Genomic DNA, 18,180 nt, shown 5'->3' on the forward strand with positions numbered 1-18,180 from the left:
TTTGAAAACCATCTTGACCATCTTACTGTCTCTAAGCAGACAGGACCTCAACCAGTACAAAGAAGTGTATACTGTCCATTGGGATGAAGATGTACTGCCAATCCTACTTGATTCCTGGATGTATTACAAAGTTCTGTTCAAAAGTACAATAGACAAAAGCAAGCAAAACCACCTATATCCACATCCCCTGTATCACAAATCATCAGGTGTTCTCAGGGCCTAAATAATTTGTTTATAAAGTTCTGGGTTTAGGATTGTTTTGGGGTCACCTTTAAATTGACTGTATATTGGCAGTAGTTCACATCTACCCCATAGGAGTTTTAGCACTGAACACATTTAAGCCCATATCTACACTCCCCTTCCCTTTGTGATGTACTACATGTTTTCATACTGTTCCAAACATTTTTCTATGAACCCATCAAGTTGATTTATCCAAAAATGCCACCGTGTCAAGGGAATATCTACTCAATATTTTTTTTCTTCTCTGTCAACTAACCATGTGCTTTAGATAAACAGGATTTTCTCTTTTGACTTTTGTAAGTTTGTCAATTGAAAAAACAAAAATTAATTTCATGGAAATTGAACAATTTTGATATCAATTCCTTCATTAGACTACGATTTTTGGCTTCCAGATAACTGAACACTTTGAGACTATTCTAGATATATCTTTGAAGTCTTTATACAGTCTGATATCCTCTGCTTAATTACCAAGAAATCCTTTACACTCCAATTAAGAACAACAGATTAAAACTATGACTTCTTACAAGCAGTCTTTTGGTTCTTCCATCAGGTTAATATCAAATGTTCCTGCTACCCAATTTTTTCATCTTTCTTGGAGACAAGGAACTGAATAGCTCCTTCAAGAAACTTTCTATTATTAGTCATGGTCTTCATATAAAAGGCAAGTTTTTAAAATAAACGGATAAAAAGTGTTGAAACTTTTCATCAATTCTGGTGATAATGGAAGAATTTTATTATTAAAGAGGGCTTAAAATAGCCCTAGTAATAAAAGAAATTATGTTGATAGCCTGAGAAGATGGGTACCAATTCATACGGCTAGTAAAAGAACAAAATCTGTACACTGGTAAATCATAAGACTAACTTTGATTCCTGTAGCTCCTTTCATACCAAAGTGACTTCAGAACATAATGAAAAATGAAGAGTACTGATGTACGTCCCCAAGGGAATTCATCTGGCACAGCTTACCCTGACTGTGAATTCATCTAACTTTGATACATCAACTAAATCCTCTCATCCCTACTTTCTTCATTTCTCAAAGTCTATGCTGGTTACTAATGTTAAGAGTGTCCTCAGGACTTAATAATGATAAACTGACCCATACTAAGTTATTATATCTATGAACATACAAATCTTCTCATTATCCACTATCTTCCCCATTGAGACGTTAACTTTTGTTGACAGTCCTCAATTGCATAAAAGGTGATCATTAATAAATTACTCAACAAGTTTCTTTAAAATATTTTATGTTTCCTGGAAGGCACAGCACTGTATAACAAATTATCCCAGAACATTAGACCCATTGGCCAAATAAATGGTAGACTAAACACTGAATTTGAAAGAAGGCAGATTAATCAGGAAACAGTGTAAATGGAATTGGTAACATTTCAGGCTTTTAGGAAAACTTGGGTCCATACTGCCTATTCTTCCCAACTAGCTATAAATTCACAATGATGTCCTATATTAGAAAGGAAAGTTTTCCTCTGGTCAGTCTGTGAAACTGATTCCAAGTGCAATTCTAAAATAATGACCATACTTGTCATAAACCTGGTTTCGCACCTAAAACCTCACCCAGGAAAAGCAGTTGTACATTCTGATGTTTCACAAGGCAAGAGAACTGAGGGAACCTGTGAGGAGATACCAGTTCCAATATGGCTGTTCCTGTGAAATATTCTACAGGATACCCTTAGCCCATCAACTCTTGGCATATTCAGGAGTCTATGTATTTGGATAGAAAATTGGAAGGGAGCTTTTAGTAAATTCTCTTTCCTTTTCAAAATTAAAGTAGCCAGAGGAGGTAAGCATTGAAACAAGGCGTCTCACCTCAACAACTGGACTCAATGGAAAACATACTCAGAATCTACCCAAGGAGACACGACACTTCTTGCTAAAACTTACTGATACCTCACAGAGACTGCAATGAGCAAGGGTTATTTTTGTAAATATAACCAGACAGCAAAATATTTTTACGTACTTTGGTATATTTAGTTCATTGAGAAAACCTGTAAGAAAGCAGAGGTACTGTCCTTTGGTTCAAATAAGAATCTGAGATATACAATTAAATCAACACAACCATCCCCATCCCCTTTTCCTGGCTCTCAGAACCCCAACCCGCTCAGGCTCCTATTTCACACTCCATCTACACTGAACTTTCAGTTCCTTGAGACTTCTACATTTTCTCTCTCACCTCCCAGTCCCACACATGCTGTTTTCACTGTCTGTAACACTCTTTTCTCTCCTTTTCGTCTGGATAATTCCTTCTAGTTTTTCATGTCTTACATTAAATATCACTTCCTCCAGGAAGGCTTCCAAGATCCTTCCACACTAGGTACCTGTGAGGCTTGGAGGTAGGTGTGAGTAAGCAGCATCCTCCTTTCCCAACAAGAATGGAATTAAATGACATCTAGGTTAAGAAATCAAGCAAATGGAGATCAAAATACCTTCCTTTTCACTCCTGAAAGCTGCGTTGGAGAACCCAACTTTCATCTGTAGACAAGTGGGCTCATTGATATTTCAGTGCTGAATTAGACACTTAGCCACCCGTCAAGGAGACAGCTGGACAATTGCAAACTCCCCAATGGGGTTCAAACCTATGAAATGTATAGCACCAAGGGTCACAGAATGTATGCTTTCTGAAGGCAGGTTGATTTGCAGAGAATCAGAGACAGGGAGAGAGACTAAGCTATGCATATTCCAAAGAGGAGTTGGAAGAGAAGCTGAGAATATATTACTTACCGGCAAGAGAGCTAAGAGTGATGGAAATAGAACCTGGGAATCAACTCTCACCTTGTGAAAAAAGAGGGGAATAAAGGTTCTTCCCCAAGAAAATGTACTGCTGGAGTGGCCCCTCTCACAGGCCTTGGTCACAGTGGATAAGAGTGCCTGTTTTGTTGCCTGTTTCCCCTGCTAGACCTTCCGCCCCACAAAGTCATTAAGGACCAGCTGCCTCAGGGCCTGGCACAGAGCAGGCACTTAATACACACACATACATAAAAAGAATCGATCTGTCAATTATAACACATTCTTCTGTTTATCCCCAAGGAAATCTTCCATTGCTAATGTTAAGATGGAAGAAGTTACTTGAACAAGGGCAGTGCACAGAGCTATCATCCCCAGCACTCTTCACATATGTTGGTGGGGATAATCTAAGACCTAAAAACCCTGTAGAAAAGACAAGACTTTAGCTGAATCTTATTTTCCGGGAAAAATGCTGAATCTCAGATTGGTTACATTCTTTTTTTCTTTTTCTTCTTTTTGTGGTACGCGGGCCTCTCATTGTTGTGGCCTCTCCCGTTGCGAAGCACAGGCTCCGGATGCGCAGGCTCAGCGGCCATGGCTCACAGGCCCAGCCGCTCCGCGGCATGTGGGATCTTCCCAGACCGGGGCACGAACCCATGTCCCCTGCATCGGCAGGCGGACTCTCAACCACTGCGCCACCAGGGAAGCCTGGTTACATTCTTGATTTGTGGCTGAGGCAAAGGACAAAGCAGAAGTGGAGAGGGGAGGAGGAGGAGGTAATACAGAAAAAGGATTGATGCTCAAAGGCATAAAATATATGCAGACATCACACTAATGCTCAATATTTTATTTTTAAATATCCCAAATCATTTTAAAATTGTTGGCAAGAAGACTATTTCTATTTGGCAATTCTCTCTCTCTCTCTCTCTCTCACACACACACACACACACACACCACACATTCCCAAGTTACACATCCTCAGTTCTCCAGGAGGTACAGAACCGCTTTAAAAGCAGTTGGTCGACCGGTAGGGAGTGGAAAGTAACAAAAGTTGGCAAAGATGTGAAAAAATTGGAACTCTCATACACTGCTGGTGGAAATGTAAGATGATGCAGCACAGCCACTTTGGAAAACAGTCTGGAAGTTCCTCAAAAGTTATATACAGTGTTATACAGGACCCAGAAATCCCACTCTCAGGTATATACCCATGAGAACTGAAACTATATTTCCACACGAAAAAACTTGTATTTGAACGTTTAGAGCAGCAAAACTCATAATAGCTAAAGACTGGCAACAACCCAACTGTCCATCAGCAATGAGTGGATAAACAAAATGTGGTATGTCCATACAACGGAATTTATTCAACAATAACAAGAAATGAAGTACTGATACATACTACAACTTGGAAAAACCTTGAAAAGATTACGCTAACTGAAAGGAGGCAGTTACAAAGGACCACTTATTATATGATTCCATTTATATGAAATGACCAGAATAGGCAAACTCACAGAAACAGAGACTAGACTGGGGGCTGCCTGGGGATGGTAGGGTTGAGGAGAAGTGGCAAGTGGTGGCTAATGGGTAAGGGAGTTGCTTTTGGGGGTGATGAAAATGTTCTAAAATGTATTGTAGTGATGGGGGCACTACTCTGTGAATATACCAACAACCAGTGAATTGTACACTTTACACAGGTGAATTATAGGGTATGCGAATTGTACCTCTACAAAGCTGTTACTAAAAACAAAGCGGGGGGTGGGTGGTGGTATGGGGCAGAGTGTGGGTCAGGGACCTCCAGAAATCACTACATCCCGAGGTTGGACTGCTCTGGACTGCCCCACCTGTGGCAGGGAGACTGTTAAGAGCATGAGGCACTGCTCAGGGCCCCCATTCTTTAAAGATTCACACGGCTGACCTCCCACCCACGCCTGCTTTATTTATGAGATGATATGGGTGCAGTAAGTAATTCTGAAACCAACCTATTTGGTAACACTTTTAAATACATCAAAATGAGTGACTCATCAGAAGAGACAAAGGAAACTAGTTTATAACAACTGGCTCTGATGAGATGCTTTCCACCAGATAGAGGCAGAATGGTCTGCAAGTTAGGACCCACACTGGCGTGCTCACAGCAGGCACAGCAGGCAGATCAGCTTTCAAGAAAAGGAAAAGCCTGAGATATTTGCCCGGGGTGTTGTGTCCAGAAAATACCTGAACTATCTCCTATCCTTCTCGTTGTATTAGGATGTGGGGTATAAAGCACCCATGACTGGGTGCCGGCCTTTTAAAAGAAGCTGTCTTCTTTCATCTTCACACCAACCCTAGCAGAGAGATGGCATTATCCCCGTTTGGTAGGTGAGGAAATAAACTCAAATTCCAACAGGAACCATTGCAGAGGAAGTTACCCTAGGTTGCAGCGTGCTCTGACACTAGAGGCCACATGGCCTCCCTCTCCCATGCATGGGCACAGGCTGAACTGGTCCCGCAACTAGCCAAGAGAACCCAGGGCAGAGGTTCCCAGTGGCTTTGAGCCCACCTCCTTTGTCCCAGGACACCCTTGGCAGTTGGATGGATCCATGGTCTAAGTCCCTGAAGTCAAGAGTAGACAAAAATCCATCCATCACTCACCAGGACAGATACAAACCTCAAGATAATTTGTTTTCCAATGGTTTTGGCTTAAAGTTCTGGTTTGGCATTGGCTTTTTAGCAACTAACAGCTGTAGGCAATTTTCACACAGAATAAAGACATCAATAAGGCAGAGAGTGGAATTTTCTCCTCTATGAATACAGAACAATGAGCTGTCTTCAAGATGTACATGGAGCTGCCACCACAAAGGCTCTGGCTGGGGTCTCATTTTGAGAGGCTGACAGAATACAATTGAAAGGACAATGGAGGTGGATGCTTTGAGTGGTACTAGCTCTGCCCACCAGCTCCACTACCACTGAGGAGGCCTTCACCTATCAGCAACATCTGTCTCTTTAGGATGACTTCTGGTTTTAAAATACTTTAACTGGGCAATAACACCAAGCACATCAGTGCATCATTACTGCCTTTCTTGAGAGCCATCCTGATACATGATTCACTGCCCATCCCTGGGAAAGGACTGTGTCCTCCACCCATCCCAATGACCTCAGGCTTGGCCATGTGACTTGTGGTGCCAGTCTCTACAGAAGGATGATGTGTCCTTACCCTGCGTGATTTGCACTGGCCAAAGAAACGTGGGTTAAAGTGACACGTGTCATTTCCAAGCATAAGCTTAGAGCCTGCTAGCAGTTCACCATGTCTCTCTTTCCCATTCCATCAGGCCTGGGTCTTGGTCTTGAGCAGAATATAGCACAGAGCAGAACTGCAGCTGACTCACACTGGACATGCAGCATCAGCAAGAGATAAGCTTCTGCTGTTGTAACCACTGAGATTTTGCTATCACAGGATAAACTAGCAGCAGATGACAGATACGGTCATGAACAATGATCCCCTCCACTTCTTTTCTCACTTTCTATCCCTCCTCACAACTAACCTCCTCCAGAAAGCCTTCCCTGACCACCCTCCTCATCATTGTGTCCTACACCCCAAAACACATGTACACAGAGGTGTGTGTGCTTCTTCCTTTGGTAGCATTATACCTCTTGTTACACTACTGAAACTGGCAGCTCTTTGGGAGCTGGTTCTAGTTTTCCATTTTGAACCTCCTCACTAGCATCTAGAACAGAGTTCCGCATGCAGTGGGAATGGGAGAGGGTAGAGAGAGATTCCTGAAACACTGAAAATATTCAACGTCATCAAGCGTAAACATGCTGCCAGGAGTCATCTCTTTTCCCCACCGATTTTGGTTGGTAATCTGCCCATTAATCCACTCAGGAGGCCAGAACTCAAACATCAGCTTCATAGTACTCTCTCTTCTTGGCTTATCTCGTAAGAGAAGCTTATAGGTGAATCCTGGTCCATCAAAGCTGGAGTGACAATCAGTTCAGTTATTAGCCCTTGAGGGCAGTGACACAGCCTACGTTACTTTTTTGACCTAAGATTCATGTAAAATGATAGCAGTCTCTAGTATCTGTTGAACAATATAAATGGTCTGATTAGAACTAACTCCATTACAAAATGCCAGTGGTGATCAAGGGAGGATAGAGTCCTCGTGTAACATCTATTGAACCCCTAAGAAGCGGCAGGCTTTGGGCCATTCCCACTCTGCATCATCCTCATTTAAACATTACATCAAACCTAGGAGAAGGTTTTTTTTTTTTTTCCTTCCTCTTTCTGTAATGTAGGCTCAGAAAAGTCATATGCTTTTTCCATACTGATACAGATAATAAAGTCAGAGCAGTAATATGAACCAAGGTCTTCCTAATGCCCGTGCCAGTGCCCTTGACTGTGCCATAATATCCTCTGAAACACAGAATGGAAATAAACACTACTTCATAGGTGCTTAAGAAACTAAGTTGAAGAGAGCACCTATATCTCTTGATGAATGGGCCCTACGCTAGATACATCCCTCACTTCAGTATAGTGGATTCTAAAATGATAGTATCTATAAAAAGCTTCCCACAACAGTTATTATTGCAGTCCTATCATTAGGCTAAATAATTATACTCTACTTAAGTAATAATGTCTTTCATCCAAGGATCAAGGACAGGAGGGAGAGTATGACTAATTTTTTAAAAGACACTATTACTACACACTGGGAGTGGTGGGAAGCATGGGGTAATCCCAGCAGGTGTGAAGCAGATGAAGGAAATATTTGTGCACACAAACATCTCAGGTTGGGATGGGGAGGAATTAGAAAGGGCAACTTAGGAAGCAGCCATGCCACATATCTGAAGACATAAAGGTCTAAATCCCTCCACTTAAAGCACCGGCAAAGCCCTCTGATGTAGTGATGCTACCCTTTTCTTTCTCCTTCTCCACAGGCTCAGTGCTGACAGTTGGGGGTGCAGATTGAAGTGACGGATAGGGGCCATTTCACTGAAGAGAGGCAAGCCTGTGTCTAAGCAAACTGTCCACATCCTCTCCCCTCCCTCCTGGATAGCCCCGACTACCCCTGGGATGGAAGTCTGAGACTCACCACAAGTTCACTGAACATGACGTCCAGCTCCTCCACAGGGGGCATGGGTAACGCTGGCTCCATGGTCTGAAGCGCAAAGTTGCTATCATTTCGCAGCCGATATGTGATTTCTGGGTGATCATTATTTCGGAAACAGCAGAAGATGAATGAAATCCCCCGTCCACCTCTCTTCCTTGGGGCCATAGCTGAATTCTGTTCTATTTCTTGACCGATTAAACTCTGCGAAAAGAGGACATGACATGTTAAGAATACAAAAATGGATAAGATATATATAGTTTTCAAGTCAGACCAATTCAAGAAAGAGCCCGGTGAGCCAGAGGCAATGTCAGTGGAGCCAACACCTGGAGGCAACGTCTGCAGGGCATAGGGGACAAGCCTGAGAGGCTGGGGTCCACCTGGGCAGAGAGCACATGCCTGTCTCGGCACTTGCTCAGTGTTTCCTATGACCCACTGCTGAGCAAGCAGTAACACTCCAGCCACCTCAAGCCACAGCATACGCTCCAATCCCATTGGGCTCCGGGCCATTCTCTGCATATGGTGTGCTCTTTCTTGCCAACCCATATTGTTCTTGTTACCCCCCTGCAAGAATGACCTTCTCTTCCTTGACACCTAGAGGATCTCTTACTTATCCTCTAGGGTTCGATTGCAATTTCTCCTTTACTTTCCCCAAGCAGAATTAATAATATATGTGCTAAGACATATCTATCCATTCCAGCTCATGTCACAGTCGAAGTTCCTTAGGAATGTGTCTTCCTATTAGACTGGCGTAACTCAAAGCAGGGGGAAGGGGCTGTGTATCAAGCAACATGGTGGCCCTAGTGCCCCGCACAGCACCAGGAAGTCAGAAGACACTCAGTTAATGTTTATTGTGTTGAATAAATTCATAACAAAGGAGGAGTGACTTAACACGAGCTAGAAGGGTCCAAGATTTTCAAACAGAAAAGATCAAATGAATTCAATGATAGAGAGATGGTTAAATAAATGATAGTATATTCACATAATGAAACATTACACACTCACTAAAAAAGAACGAGGCATCTGTGCATGTAGATACGGAAAAATGTTCAAGATAGTATGTGATATGTATACTATATACTACAGGATTACATGTTTTAAAGCATTTATGAATATATGTCAGGAAGTGTTATCGGCAGTAACCTCCAAAGAGAGAGGATGGGAGAACTACTCCTTTTCACTTTATACCCTTATGAACTTGAATTTTTACCATAAAAATACATTTTTAATGACTGCATAGTTTTTTTTAAGTTACAACTGCATGTATTGTCTTAGAAAAATTTCTAAGTTATACTGTCAAGTGAAAAAAGCAACTCAAAGATAATGTGTATAACATGTGCCATAATGTCTTTTAAAAACAATCTTACACAAAAGCCTAAATAATTTACATGGGACTGCATAGCAAAAGGCCTAGAAAGATACACAGTAATTTCCTAACTCTGAGAGAGGAAGGGGTTGGGGAAAAGGCAAGAAAGGAAACACACCTTTTATGAAATATATATACATATATATATATTATGATGAGAGCATATTCCTGTATAACTTATATAGATTGTCAATTTTTAAAAAGAGATGGGATTGAAAGGAAAAAGAAAGGTGGATTATGAATTGGCCCTTGGTGAGCTGGAAGGGCTGAGGAGGAGAGCCACATCTGTGCCAGGAAGATGGCAGGAACAAGGGCGTGAATTCCAGGAAGGAGCCAGGGCAAGTCAGCATAGAGAGGAGGGCTGGTATGGAGAAGCTGCAACCCAAGCTGAAGAGTTTGGATTTATCCCACAGAAACTGGCAGTCACACTTAAAAGCCTCCCCTACACTTCTCTCTTTAAAAAAAAAAAAAAAAAAAAATTAGAGAAAGCAGATGTGGTTGGGTCTTGACTGCTCTTATTCTTTAGAGCTGTGGGCACATGACTTTGATGGAGAAGCTACAGTGACTGCTGAGCACCACAGAGAGTGCACAACAGATGATCAGACAATGAATTAATGTCCCCGTCCTGACAAACACAGCACGTGCTGAGACACAGGGCTAACACTACAGCAGGCACTTCCTGAGACAGAATAGAAGACCTGAGGGGGAGGCAGAGGCCCGCAATTATCCTCGAACTGATTTCTATGGGCGACTCCACAGAAACAGGGTCAGAGCTGTGTCACCCCCCAGGATGAATTTAAAACCAATGGGTAGGGCTTCCCTCATAGTGCAATGGTTAAGAATCCGCCTGCCAATGCAGGGGACAGGGGTTCAAGCCCTGGTCCGGGAAGATCCCACATGCCTAGGAGCAACTAAGCCCGTGTGCCACGACTACTGAGCCTGCACTCTAGAGCCCGCGTGCCACAACTACTGAGCCCACGTGCCACAACTACTGAGCCCACGTGCCACAACTACTGAAGGCTGCATGCCTAGAGCCCGTGCTCCACAACAAGAGAAGCCACTGCAATGAGAAGCCCACGCACCGCAACGAAGAGTAGCCCCCGCTCACCGCAACTAGACAAAGCCCGCATGCAGCAACGAAGAACCAATGCAGTCATAAATTAAATAAATAAATTTATTAAAAAACAAAACAATGGGTAAAGCTGTAAGGAGACATAAGGAAGAATTTTCTAATGTCTATGATTGGGATAGGATGCAGGTGAGGAGTCCCTGGTTCCATTGTCTTCAGACTAAAGTTAGCTGTTAGAAATGCCTAAGGTGTGTAAGGTACCCCAACTCTTAGATGGGAGATGGGAGAGAGATTAGAGATTTTCAGCAAGTGTTGACTTGAGCCTCTCACTCCAGCTTCAATTCCAGCAGCTCTGCTTTTATCCTTTTTTGAATAGTGACATATTATGTATTGATCTTATTTTATAAAAACATCCTGAGGCTACTCACTGCAATTATAAGAACATGCAAAGGCCACGCAACAGCCTCCAGGGGCATCACAATCTGGCTCCTGCCTGCCTCCCCACCTCACCCTGTAGCTTTCTTCGTATGGGTCACTGCACTTCAACTGCACTGGCCATGCTGGGTCCTGCCTCAGGGCCTTTGCATCAGCCACGTCCTTGACTGGCATGTTCTGGCCACATCTGTGCACGGCTGGTTCTTTTCATCATTAAGGCCTCAGCACGAATTTCACTTTCTCAGAGAGCCATCCCCAACCACTGTATCTGTCCCAGTCCTGTTCCATGCTCCAGTCACTCTCTATCACTTTACCCTGTTTGAAGTTCTTCAGGGCAAGTACCACTATTTCAAATTATCCACTGTGATTATTTCATGGGGGCAGGGGCCTTGCATATATTGCTCATTGCTGTGCCCTCAGCATATTACAGTACATGGGACACATGTACATGGGATACTCACATATTTAACAGCAGACTTTTACATAAAGTCTCATTTAAACAAAGGACTTTACTTCAAAAAAATTTTAGACTATGGGACATGGGGATGAAAGTCAAGGGGTCTTTAAGCTTTACCTATACGATCTAAATTTTTAAAGAACAATGTATCCATACATCATTTATGCATTTAAAAATAAAAGTATACACACAGAAGAGAGACCAGAAGCAAGTGTGTCAACATTTAACAATGGTTAATTCTGCATAGTGAGGAAATGGATGTCTTCGTTGAACTTTGTTCTTGTTCTTAAGTTTTTTGGTTTTTTTTTTTTTTCGGTACTCGGGCCTCTCACTGCTGTGGCCTCTACCGTTGTGGAGCACAGGCTCCGGACGCACAGGCTCAGCGGCCATGGCTCACGGGCCTAGCCGCTCTGCGGCATGTGGGATCTTCCCGGACTGGGGCACGAACCTGTGTCCCCTGCATCGGCAGGCGGACTCTCAACCACTGCACCACCAGGGAAGCCCTTCTTAAGTTTTTTTATAAGTAAAATCCAACTTATGGACTTTCTGCATCTCTTCCAAATCAGAGAATCCAATTCCAAAATCTGTCACCAGTTTCTTGATTGTGTAATGATGCAAACTCGGGTAAAAATTCTCATAAACAACGATGTTTTGCAAACACTTCTAGAGACAAGCTCTCCACTCATTTTAAGGGCTAGTGGCCTCCAAAAGGCAGCAACTGGAAGTCCTGAGTTGGGAAGGGAGAAAAGAGGTTAAGAGCAAGGTATCCGTCATGGAGCCCTCTGTGATGACCTAATTGACTCTGGGATAAAGACTTAGCCGAGGGCTTCCCTGGTGGCGCAGTGGTTGAGAATCCGCCTGCCGATGCAGGGGTCACGGGTTCGTGCCCTGGTCCGGGAAGATCCCACATGCCGCGGAGCAACTAAGCCCGTGAGCCATGGCCGCTGGGCCTGCGCGTCCGGAGCCTGTGCTCCGCAACGGGAGAGGCCACAGCAGTGAGAGGCCCGCATACCACAAAAAAAAAAAAAAAAAAAAAAAAAAAAAAAAAAAAAAAAAGACTTAGCCGAGATACCAATATCCCATTCTGTTGAAGCATACACCTCCTGACCTAGGGAGTACTTATGCAAGGTCATATGAGACATATGCAGTACCTGGGATTCCTTTGGTAAATGTGTATTAATATCTACTATATGCCAGGCATGACAGTAGATACCTAAGGATACAGAAAGGAGTGGGTCACTAGGAGCTTATAATCTGGGGGGAGAGGGTAGTGCACCAAATAATTATTACAAAAGTAATATGATATGTTATACAGTTAAGTGCTATGTAATCAAGCAGGAACTATGTAGGGAAGAATCTGGTCCCTGATGCTTGTGTGGAATTTTGACAGATGTTAAAAAGCAGGGCACTCAGGCAGATGGACCAGTGCAAACAAAGGCATGAGGTGGGAAGGGGCATGGAGTACACGAGGAGTGAGGGGTGGTACGGTGCAGGTGGTGCTGTGTAACATCTTCCCGTAGCTGAGCCCCTAGAGGGTCTCATCTCCCTACTTAAAACCTACCAGTGGTTCCCCAACACCATTCTAAATTGGTTTTCAGTGTGCCATCAAATCCAATTCCAACTCACTGTTTCTGTCTTTTCTATTTCCTTAAAAGTATCCTACACGTAGCCAACAGACCATTTTCCATGCCCCATAAGTATCTTGCACTCCCAATCATCTTCCATCCAGGTGGTCCACTCATTTCTTCTGCCCTTATCTTTGTCAACAGTGTCTCCACCCTGACAGTACCAATCCTGAGAGTATTCAATGCAGTAAGCCTCATCTGCTGGTGGTAGATGAAATTTGGTTCAACATTTCTGAAGGGCAATTTATTAAGGTCTTAAAATAGTCACAATTTTGACCTAGAATTTCAACTTCTGGAAATATATGCGATGGATATATTCAGAGACACTATCAAAGGTGTTTTTATTAAAATTTTCAAAGCTATAAGAGCTTTGAAACAAGGGGATGCAAGAACAAAGCTATAAGAGCAAATAAACAAGGGCATAAAATAGGTGTTAGTAATAGAGAACTATATGAAAAGGGTAAATAACTTATGGTACAACTAGATGACAGACCACCATGCAATCCTTTGTAAAAGAATATTTAATACAAGGATATATCATACAGCACAGGGAATATAGCCAGTATTTTATAAAAACTATAAATGGAATATAATCTGCAAAAATTCTGAATCACTATGTTATACACCTGTAACTAATATAATATGGTAAATCAACTATAACTTAATAAAAAAATTAAAAAGAATATTTAATGACATGCAAATACTTACGATATATGAAATAAAAAATAGGTACACAATGTCCCATTTATGTACAAAAAATGTATATATTGATACATGGGCAGAAAAGAAGGACAAGAGAAATACACTAAAATATGAGCAGCATTTAGCTCATGTCAGCTGTATGGATTACTTTAAAAAAAAAACCAAAACTCTTGTACTTTCCAAGTTGTTCTCACAATACTACTTTCACAATTAATAAAATGAGATAAGATTTTTAAAAAACACTTTATATGATTATTTGTTTATGTGACAGAGGAGGGGGAAATGTATATGCAAAACTGTTCCTATCAAAAACTTCTAAGTTATGGTGATCTACACACCAGCTTCTCAAACTATCTGTGGTGAAGGATGGTTTTCCCACCAATCTGTTATTTTTGTAAAATACAGTACAAATATCTCAGTAATGTCAAATTGCTATAAGGCTTTCTCTAAGTGTACAATTCTTGCACTTTGTTAACCAGCAGGTAGGCAGCAATGCCGCTGATGTACACCAGGAGATGGGAGATAAGACTTATCTCATTACACTATAACTGTTCATGTTTGTCTCCGGTGTGTGTCCTCGGGGCAGGAACCACCTCCCACTCAAGTGTCCCACATACCCTACCACTACTGGTCCGTTAACTGAAGAGAGACTGTTCAGAGGCTACTGTCAAGGTCCAACTGCACACGCATGTGTGTGAAAGGGGGCAGGCGAGGCAGTGTTCAGGCTGCTCGGAGATGAGGTCAAGGAGACAAAGCAGGCGAAGGCCAGCTCATGCAGGGTCCATGCTCAGCCTTCAAGTTCATTGGCAGACAGTCTTGCTAACCTACCCACCCATCTGAACATGATTTGGGTCTGTTAGCATTTTGAGACCCTCTACAATGCATAGCCAACAGGTACGGTAATCTGTGGTCTGGGTCTTTCTTCCCCCACTGAAGAGTCAACTCTATAGGGAAAAGTGCCCACGGCATGTGTTACACAGTGCCTCACACATATAGGAGGGCAATCAATGTATTTGAGAAACTAATAAAGAGAGTAATTAATTTACTTTTGCATTTTACAAGTTGTTTCGCTTAAACACAAGTTATACAAGTTATACAAGTTCTGGCGGTATAGAAGAGGGGCACAGAGGAGACATTAAGATCTAAGAAAAATCAGTCCAAAGCATTTTTCAAGTCTTAAAAATATGCCAACAGTTCTATAAACAGAAGAATACTAAGGGGTGTTGGCTAATTTCTAAGATGGGTAATAAGATATAGAGCCTATTACTTTTTTTTTTTTTTTTTTTTTTTTTTTTTTTTTTTTTGCGGTATGCGGGCCTCTCACTGTTGTGGCCTCTCCCGTTGCGGAGCACAGGCTCCGGACGCACAGGCCCAGCGGCCATGGCTCACGGGCTCAGTTGCGCCGCGGCATGTGGGATCTTCCCGGACCAGGGCACGAACCCGTGTCTCCTGCATCGGCAGGCGGATTCTCAACCACTGCGCCACCAGGGAAGCCCGAGCCTATTACTTTTAAGGACCTAATTGAAATCATTTTAATAAGGACAAATATTGCCTTTGATAGGTGATTTGTGTTTAAAAGCCTCAGTAAATCCCAAAGACCAAGTTTTTATTCTGGCTCCTCTGTGGAACCCCAAATACAAGGTCCTCCACTAAGCCCATCCTTGAACTGTAGATGATGGCAAAACTTTGAGATTTCCAACAAGCAACCATTTTTAATGCACTTACTTGGAGCTCCACTGTTCAGAGCCTAGTTTCCTAGATATAGACCAAAACAGGAAGCAAAAGTAATCATCCCACTTGACCCCTTAGTGGCAGTAGGCACTTCTGGCCGGCTCTCTTAACTGCTCTAGCACTTTACTAACAAATGATCCCAACAACTGTCTGTGTACAAGATTCTAGAAGCATATTCACACCCATCACTTCTTTCCATCATCCCCATTTGACACATGAGATTTAAGAGGAGACTTGGCAGGGAGTGGGGCAATTAGGAAGAGTAATTTGAGAGAGACTTGATTTGCTAGTGAAGGCAAAGAGATGTTTATTCAGAACAGCCTAATTGTTGGGAGTGGGGTTTGCAGAGGTCAGAGAGGGAGGCTTGCAGAGGTCAGAGAACCTGCTTGCTTAGTTCAGCCTCCTCTCATCTCTCATGTGAACGACTACAACAGCTTCTTAACTCCTCTTCATGACCCCAGTCTAGGGGTTGACAAAGCTTTTCTGAAAAGGGCCAGATAGTAAATATCTCAGGCTTTGGAGGCCATTAAGCCTCTATCACAACTGCTCAAGCCTGCCACATCATGAAAGCAGCCACAGACATCTGTGAACAAGGGTGTGTGCCTGTGTGCCAATAAAACTTTATTTGTGGACACTAAAATTGAATTTTATATAACTTCTCATGTCACAAATATTTATTTTAAACCATTTAAAAATGTGGAAACCATTCTTAGCTCATGGAACATACAAGAATAGGTGGTGTGCCCACGTGGGCCCGTGGGCCGAAGGCTGCCAACAGCTGCCCTAGTCCATCACATTTATCCATTTAATTCATTGTGTCCAATGTTTATCAAGTATCAATTAGGTGCCAAACACTGTGCTAGGTACTAAAGAAAAAAGGCTGAAAATAAGAGAATGTGTCTTTAGGGAGCTTATTTGATTTGAAGAAGGCAGGTAAAAGAATCAAGCAAAATATAACATAATTACTGATTTTAGTTAGTGTTACAGGGGATGCAAGAAGAAAATGAAAGAAAATGGTGGTGATGGTGTTGGTGGAAGGGGACAGCTACTTTAGATAGTGTGATCTGAGAGGGGGCATTTAAAGTGAGGACTGATGCATAAATGGGACCTGCTCTGCAGAGCGTCAGGGAAGAGGACTCCAGGCAGCAGGAGCGTGTGCAGAAGCCCAGGGCAGGTGGGGACCTCGGCACACTTGAGTCGGGAAGAAAGACTAGTGGGGCTGGAGCGTAGCGAGTAATGGGAGTGTTGTTAAGAGAGATGAGGCTGCAGGGGGCAGGGGCCCAGACCCCAGGGCCCTGTACACCGGAGGGAGGGATCTGGGATTTATTCTCAGCACGTCATAAATCCGACTGTGTCACTTGGCTCTGCAGTGTCTCCTGGATATGGTCCAACTTCCCAGCCTGGACCAAATAAAGACCCTCCTTTATTTTCTACCGTCTTCTCCCACACCCTAAATGCTGTGCACCCCTGTGCCTGCTGCATATACACATGCCCGCAGCAGTAGTTGCACCTCTGAGCCCATCCCTCTGCAGTCCCCTCAGCCTAGGTGCTCCTTTCCATCTTTACCTGACTATCTTCCACTTACCAGTCAAGACCCCACTCCAATACTGCTGCTTTTATGACCCTTAAATGTCCCAGAGATGGTCACACATTTCTTTCCACATCTCCGGCACCATATATATAGATGAGTCTTTTTTTGGTTTGGGGTTTTTTTTTTTTTAATTCATGTCTGTTTCCCCCACTAAACTATGAGATCCTAAAGGCAGGGACCAAGTTTCATTCAGTGCCTGGCATACAGTATATTTGCAATAAATGTCTGTTGAATGCAAAAGCACAAATGCCTAAGTGAACAGATGGTCTCATCTCTGAACTTCAGGGTGGTGCGACTCGGTGTTCTTCCCACAGTTGCCTGTAGATCTGTTTTTCACAACTGCCAAAACATTTGAAGGCAATCAGATTGCCAAGTGCTCTTTAGCCACTTGTCAAGATTTCTGATGCTGACAGTAACCTCACAAACAGACTTCATCCTGGGGGTATCTGCAGCTTCCCTACAGTGAGAAATTTCTCTCTGGCCGAACTGGCTGGTACTTGGTTTTTCCACCCATCCTCAAGTAAACTCCATTGGAAACAAATCTGCTGATAGAATCTTTTAGACATTTTCCCCACTCCTTACATTCAGTGAACACTTTGCCCAAGATGTATTCACTTACTCAGCTATCATACCTGGGCCTCAGTAGGCCAGACTCAGTGCTAGGTGCTAGAGAAATAGGTGAAGAAAACTCACAGATTAGGGAGGTCACACCTAGTGGGGACATTTAAGGAGCAGTGAAGTTGGTCCTTTTGGCCACTGAAGAGGAAATGTGTAGTTACTGAAACCAGCAGCTGATGTTTCAACATCTTGGCCCCCTTTTCAATCAGATCGGCCTGAGGGAAAGGACTAATTCACCAGGACAGCTGGGCCCTCAACCAGAACACATCTCATCTCAGCTTCTGGCCCTGCTGCAGAGGGGAGAAGCTGCTTCTGGGACACCCAAACTGCAATCCACCTATAGCATTACAGATGACTATTGCTATGCCGTGCACAAGGAAGCAATTAAAAAGCTACTTAAGATTCTGGAGCAGGTGCATTTTGCTTAGCAAAGATTCAGAAATTTAATCCATCTGTGGCCTAGCTCGAAGTCAGAGTCATTTGTATTGCTCTTTACCAAAACAAACAAGAGTCTCAATGTGACAACAGTCAAAAA

The 18,180-nt window shown here is 43.0% G+C and overlaps 1 protein-coding gene across 6 annotated transcripts in view; it reads right to left on the reverse strand.

Moving 5' to 3' along the window:
• Window positions 1-18,180, reverse strand: part of DAAM1 (dishevelled associated activator of morphogenesis 1) — a 175,795-nt gene that overhangs the window by 105,375 nt on the left and 52,240 nt on the right. For all 6 annotated transcript variants that reach the window (XM_059059651.2, XM_059059648.2, XM_067028409.1 and 3 more), the window contains one exon: window positions 8,037-8,255. In XM_059059651.2, the coding sequence (XP_058915634.1) occupies window positions 8,037-8,219 (183 nt within the window). In that variant the 5' untranslated portion in view covers window positions 8,220-8,255. The remainder of the gene's footprint in view (window positions 1-8,036; window positions 8,256-18,180) is intronic.

This window comes from Kogia breviceps, chromosome 3 (assembly GCF_026419965.1).
Source record: "Kogia breviceps isolate mKogBre1 chromosome 3, mKogBre1 haplotype 1, whole genome shotgun sequence".
NCBI lineage: Eukaryota > Metazoa > Chordata > Mammalia > Artiodactyla > Physeteridae > Kogia > Kogia breviceps.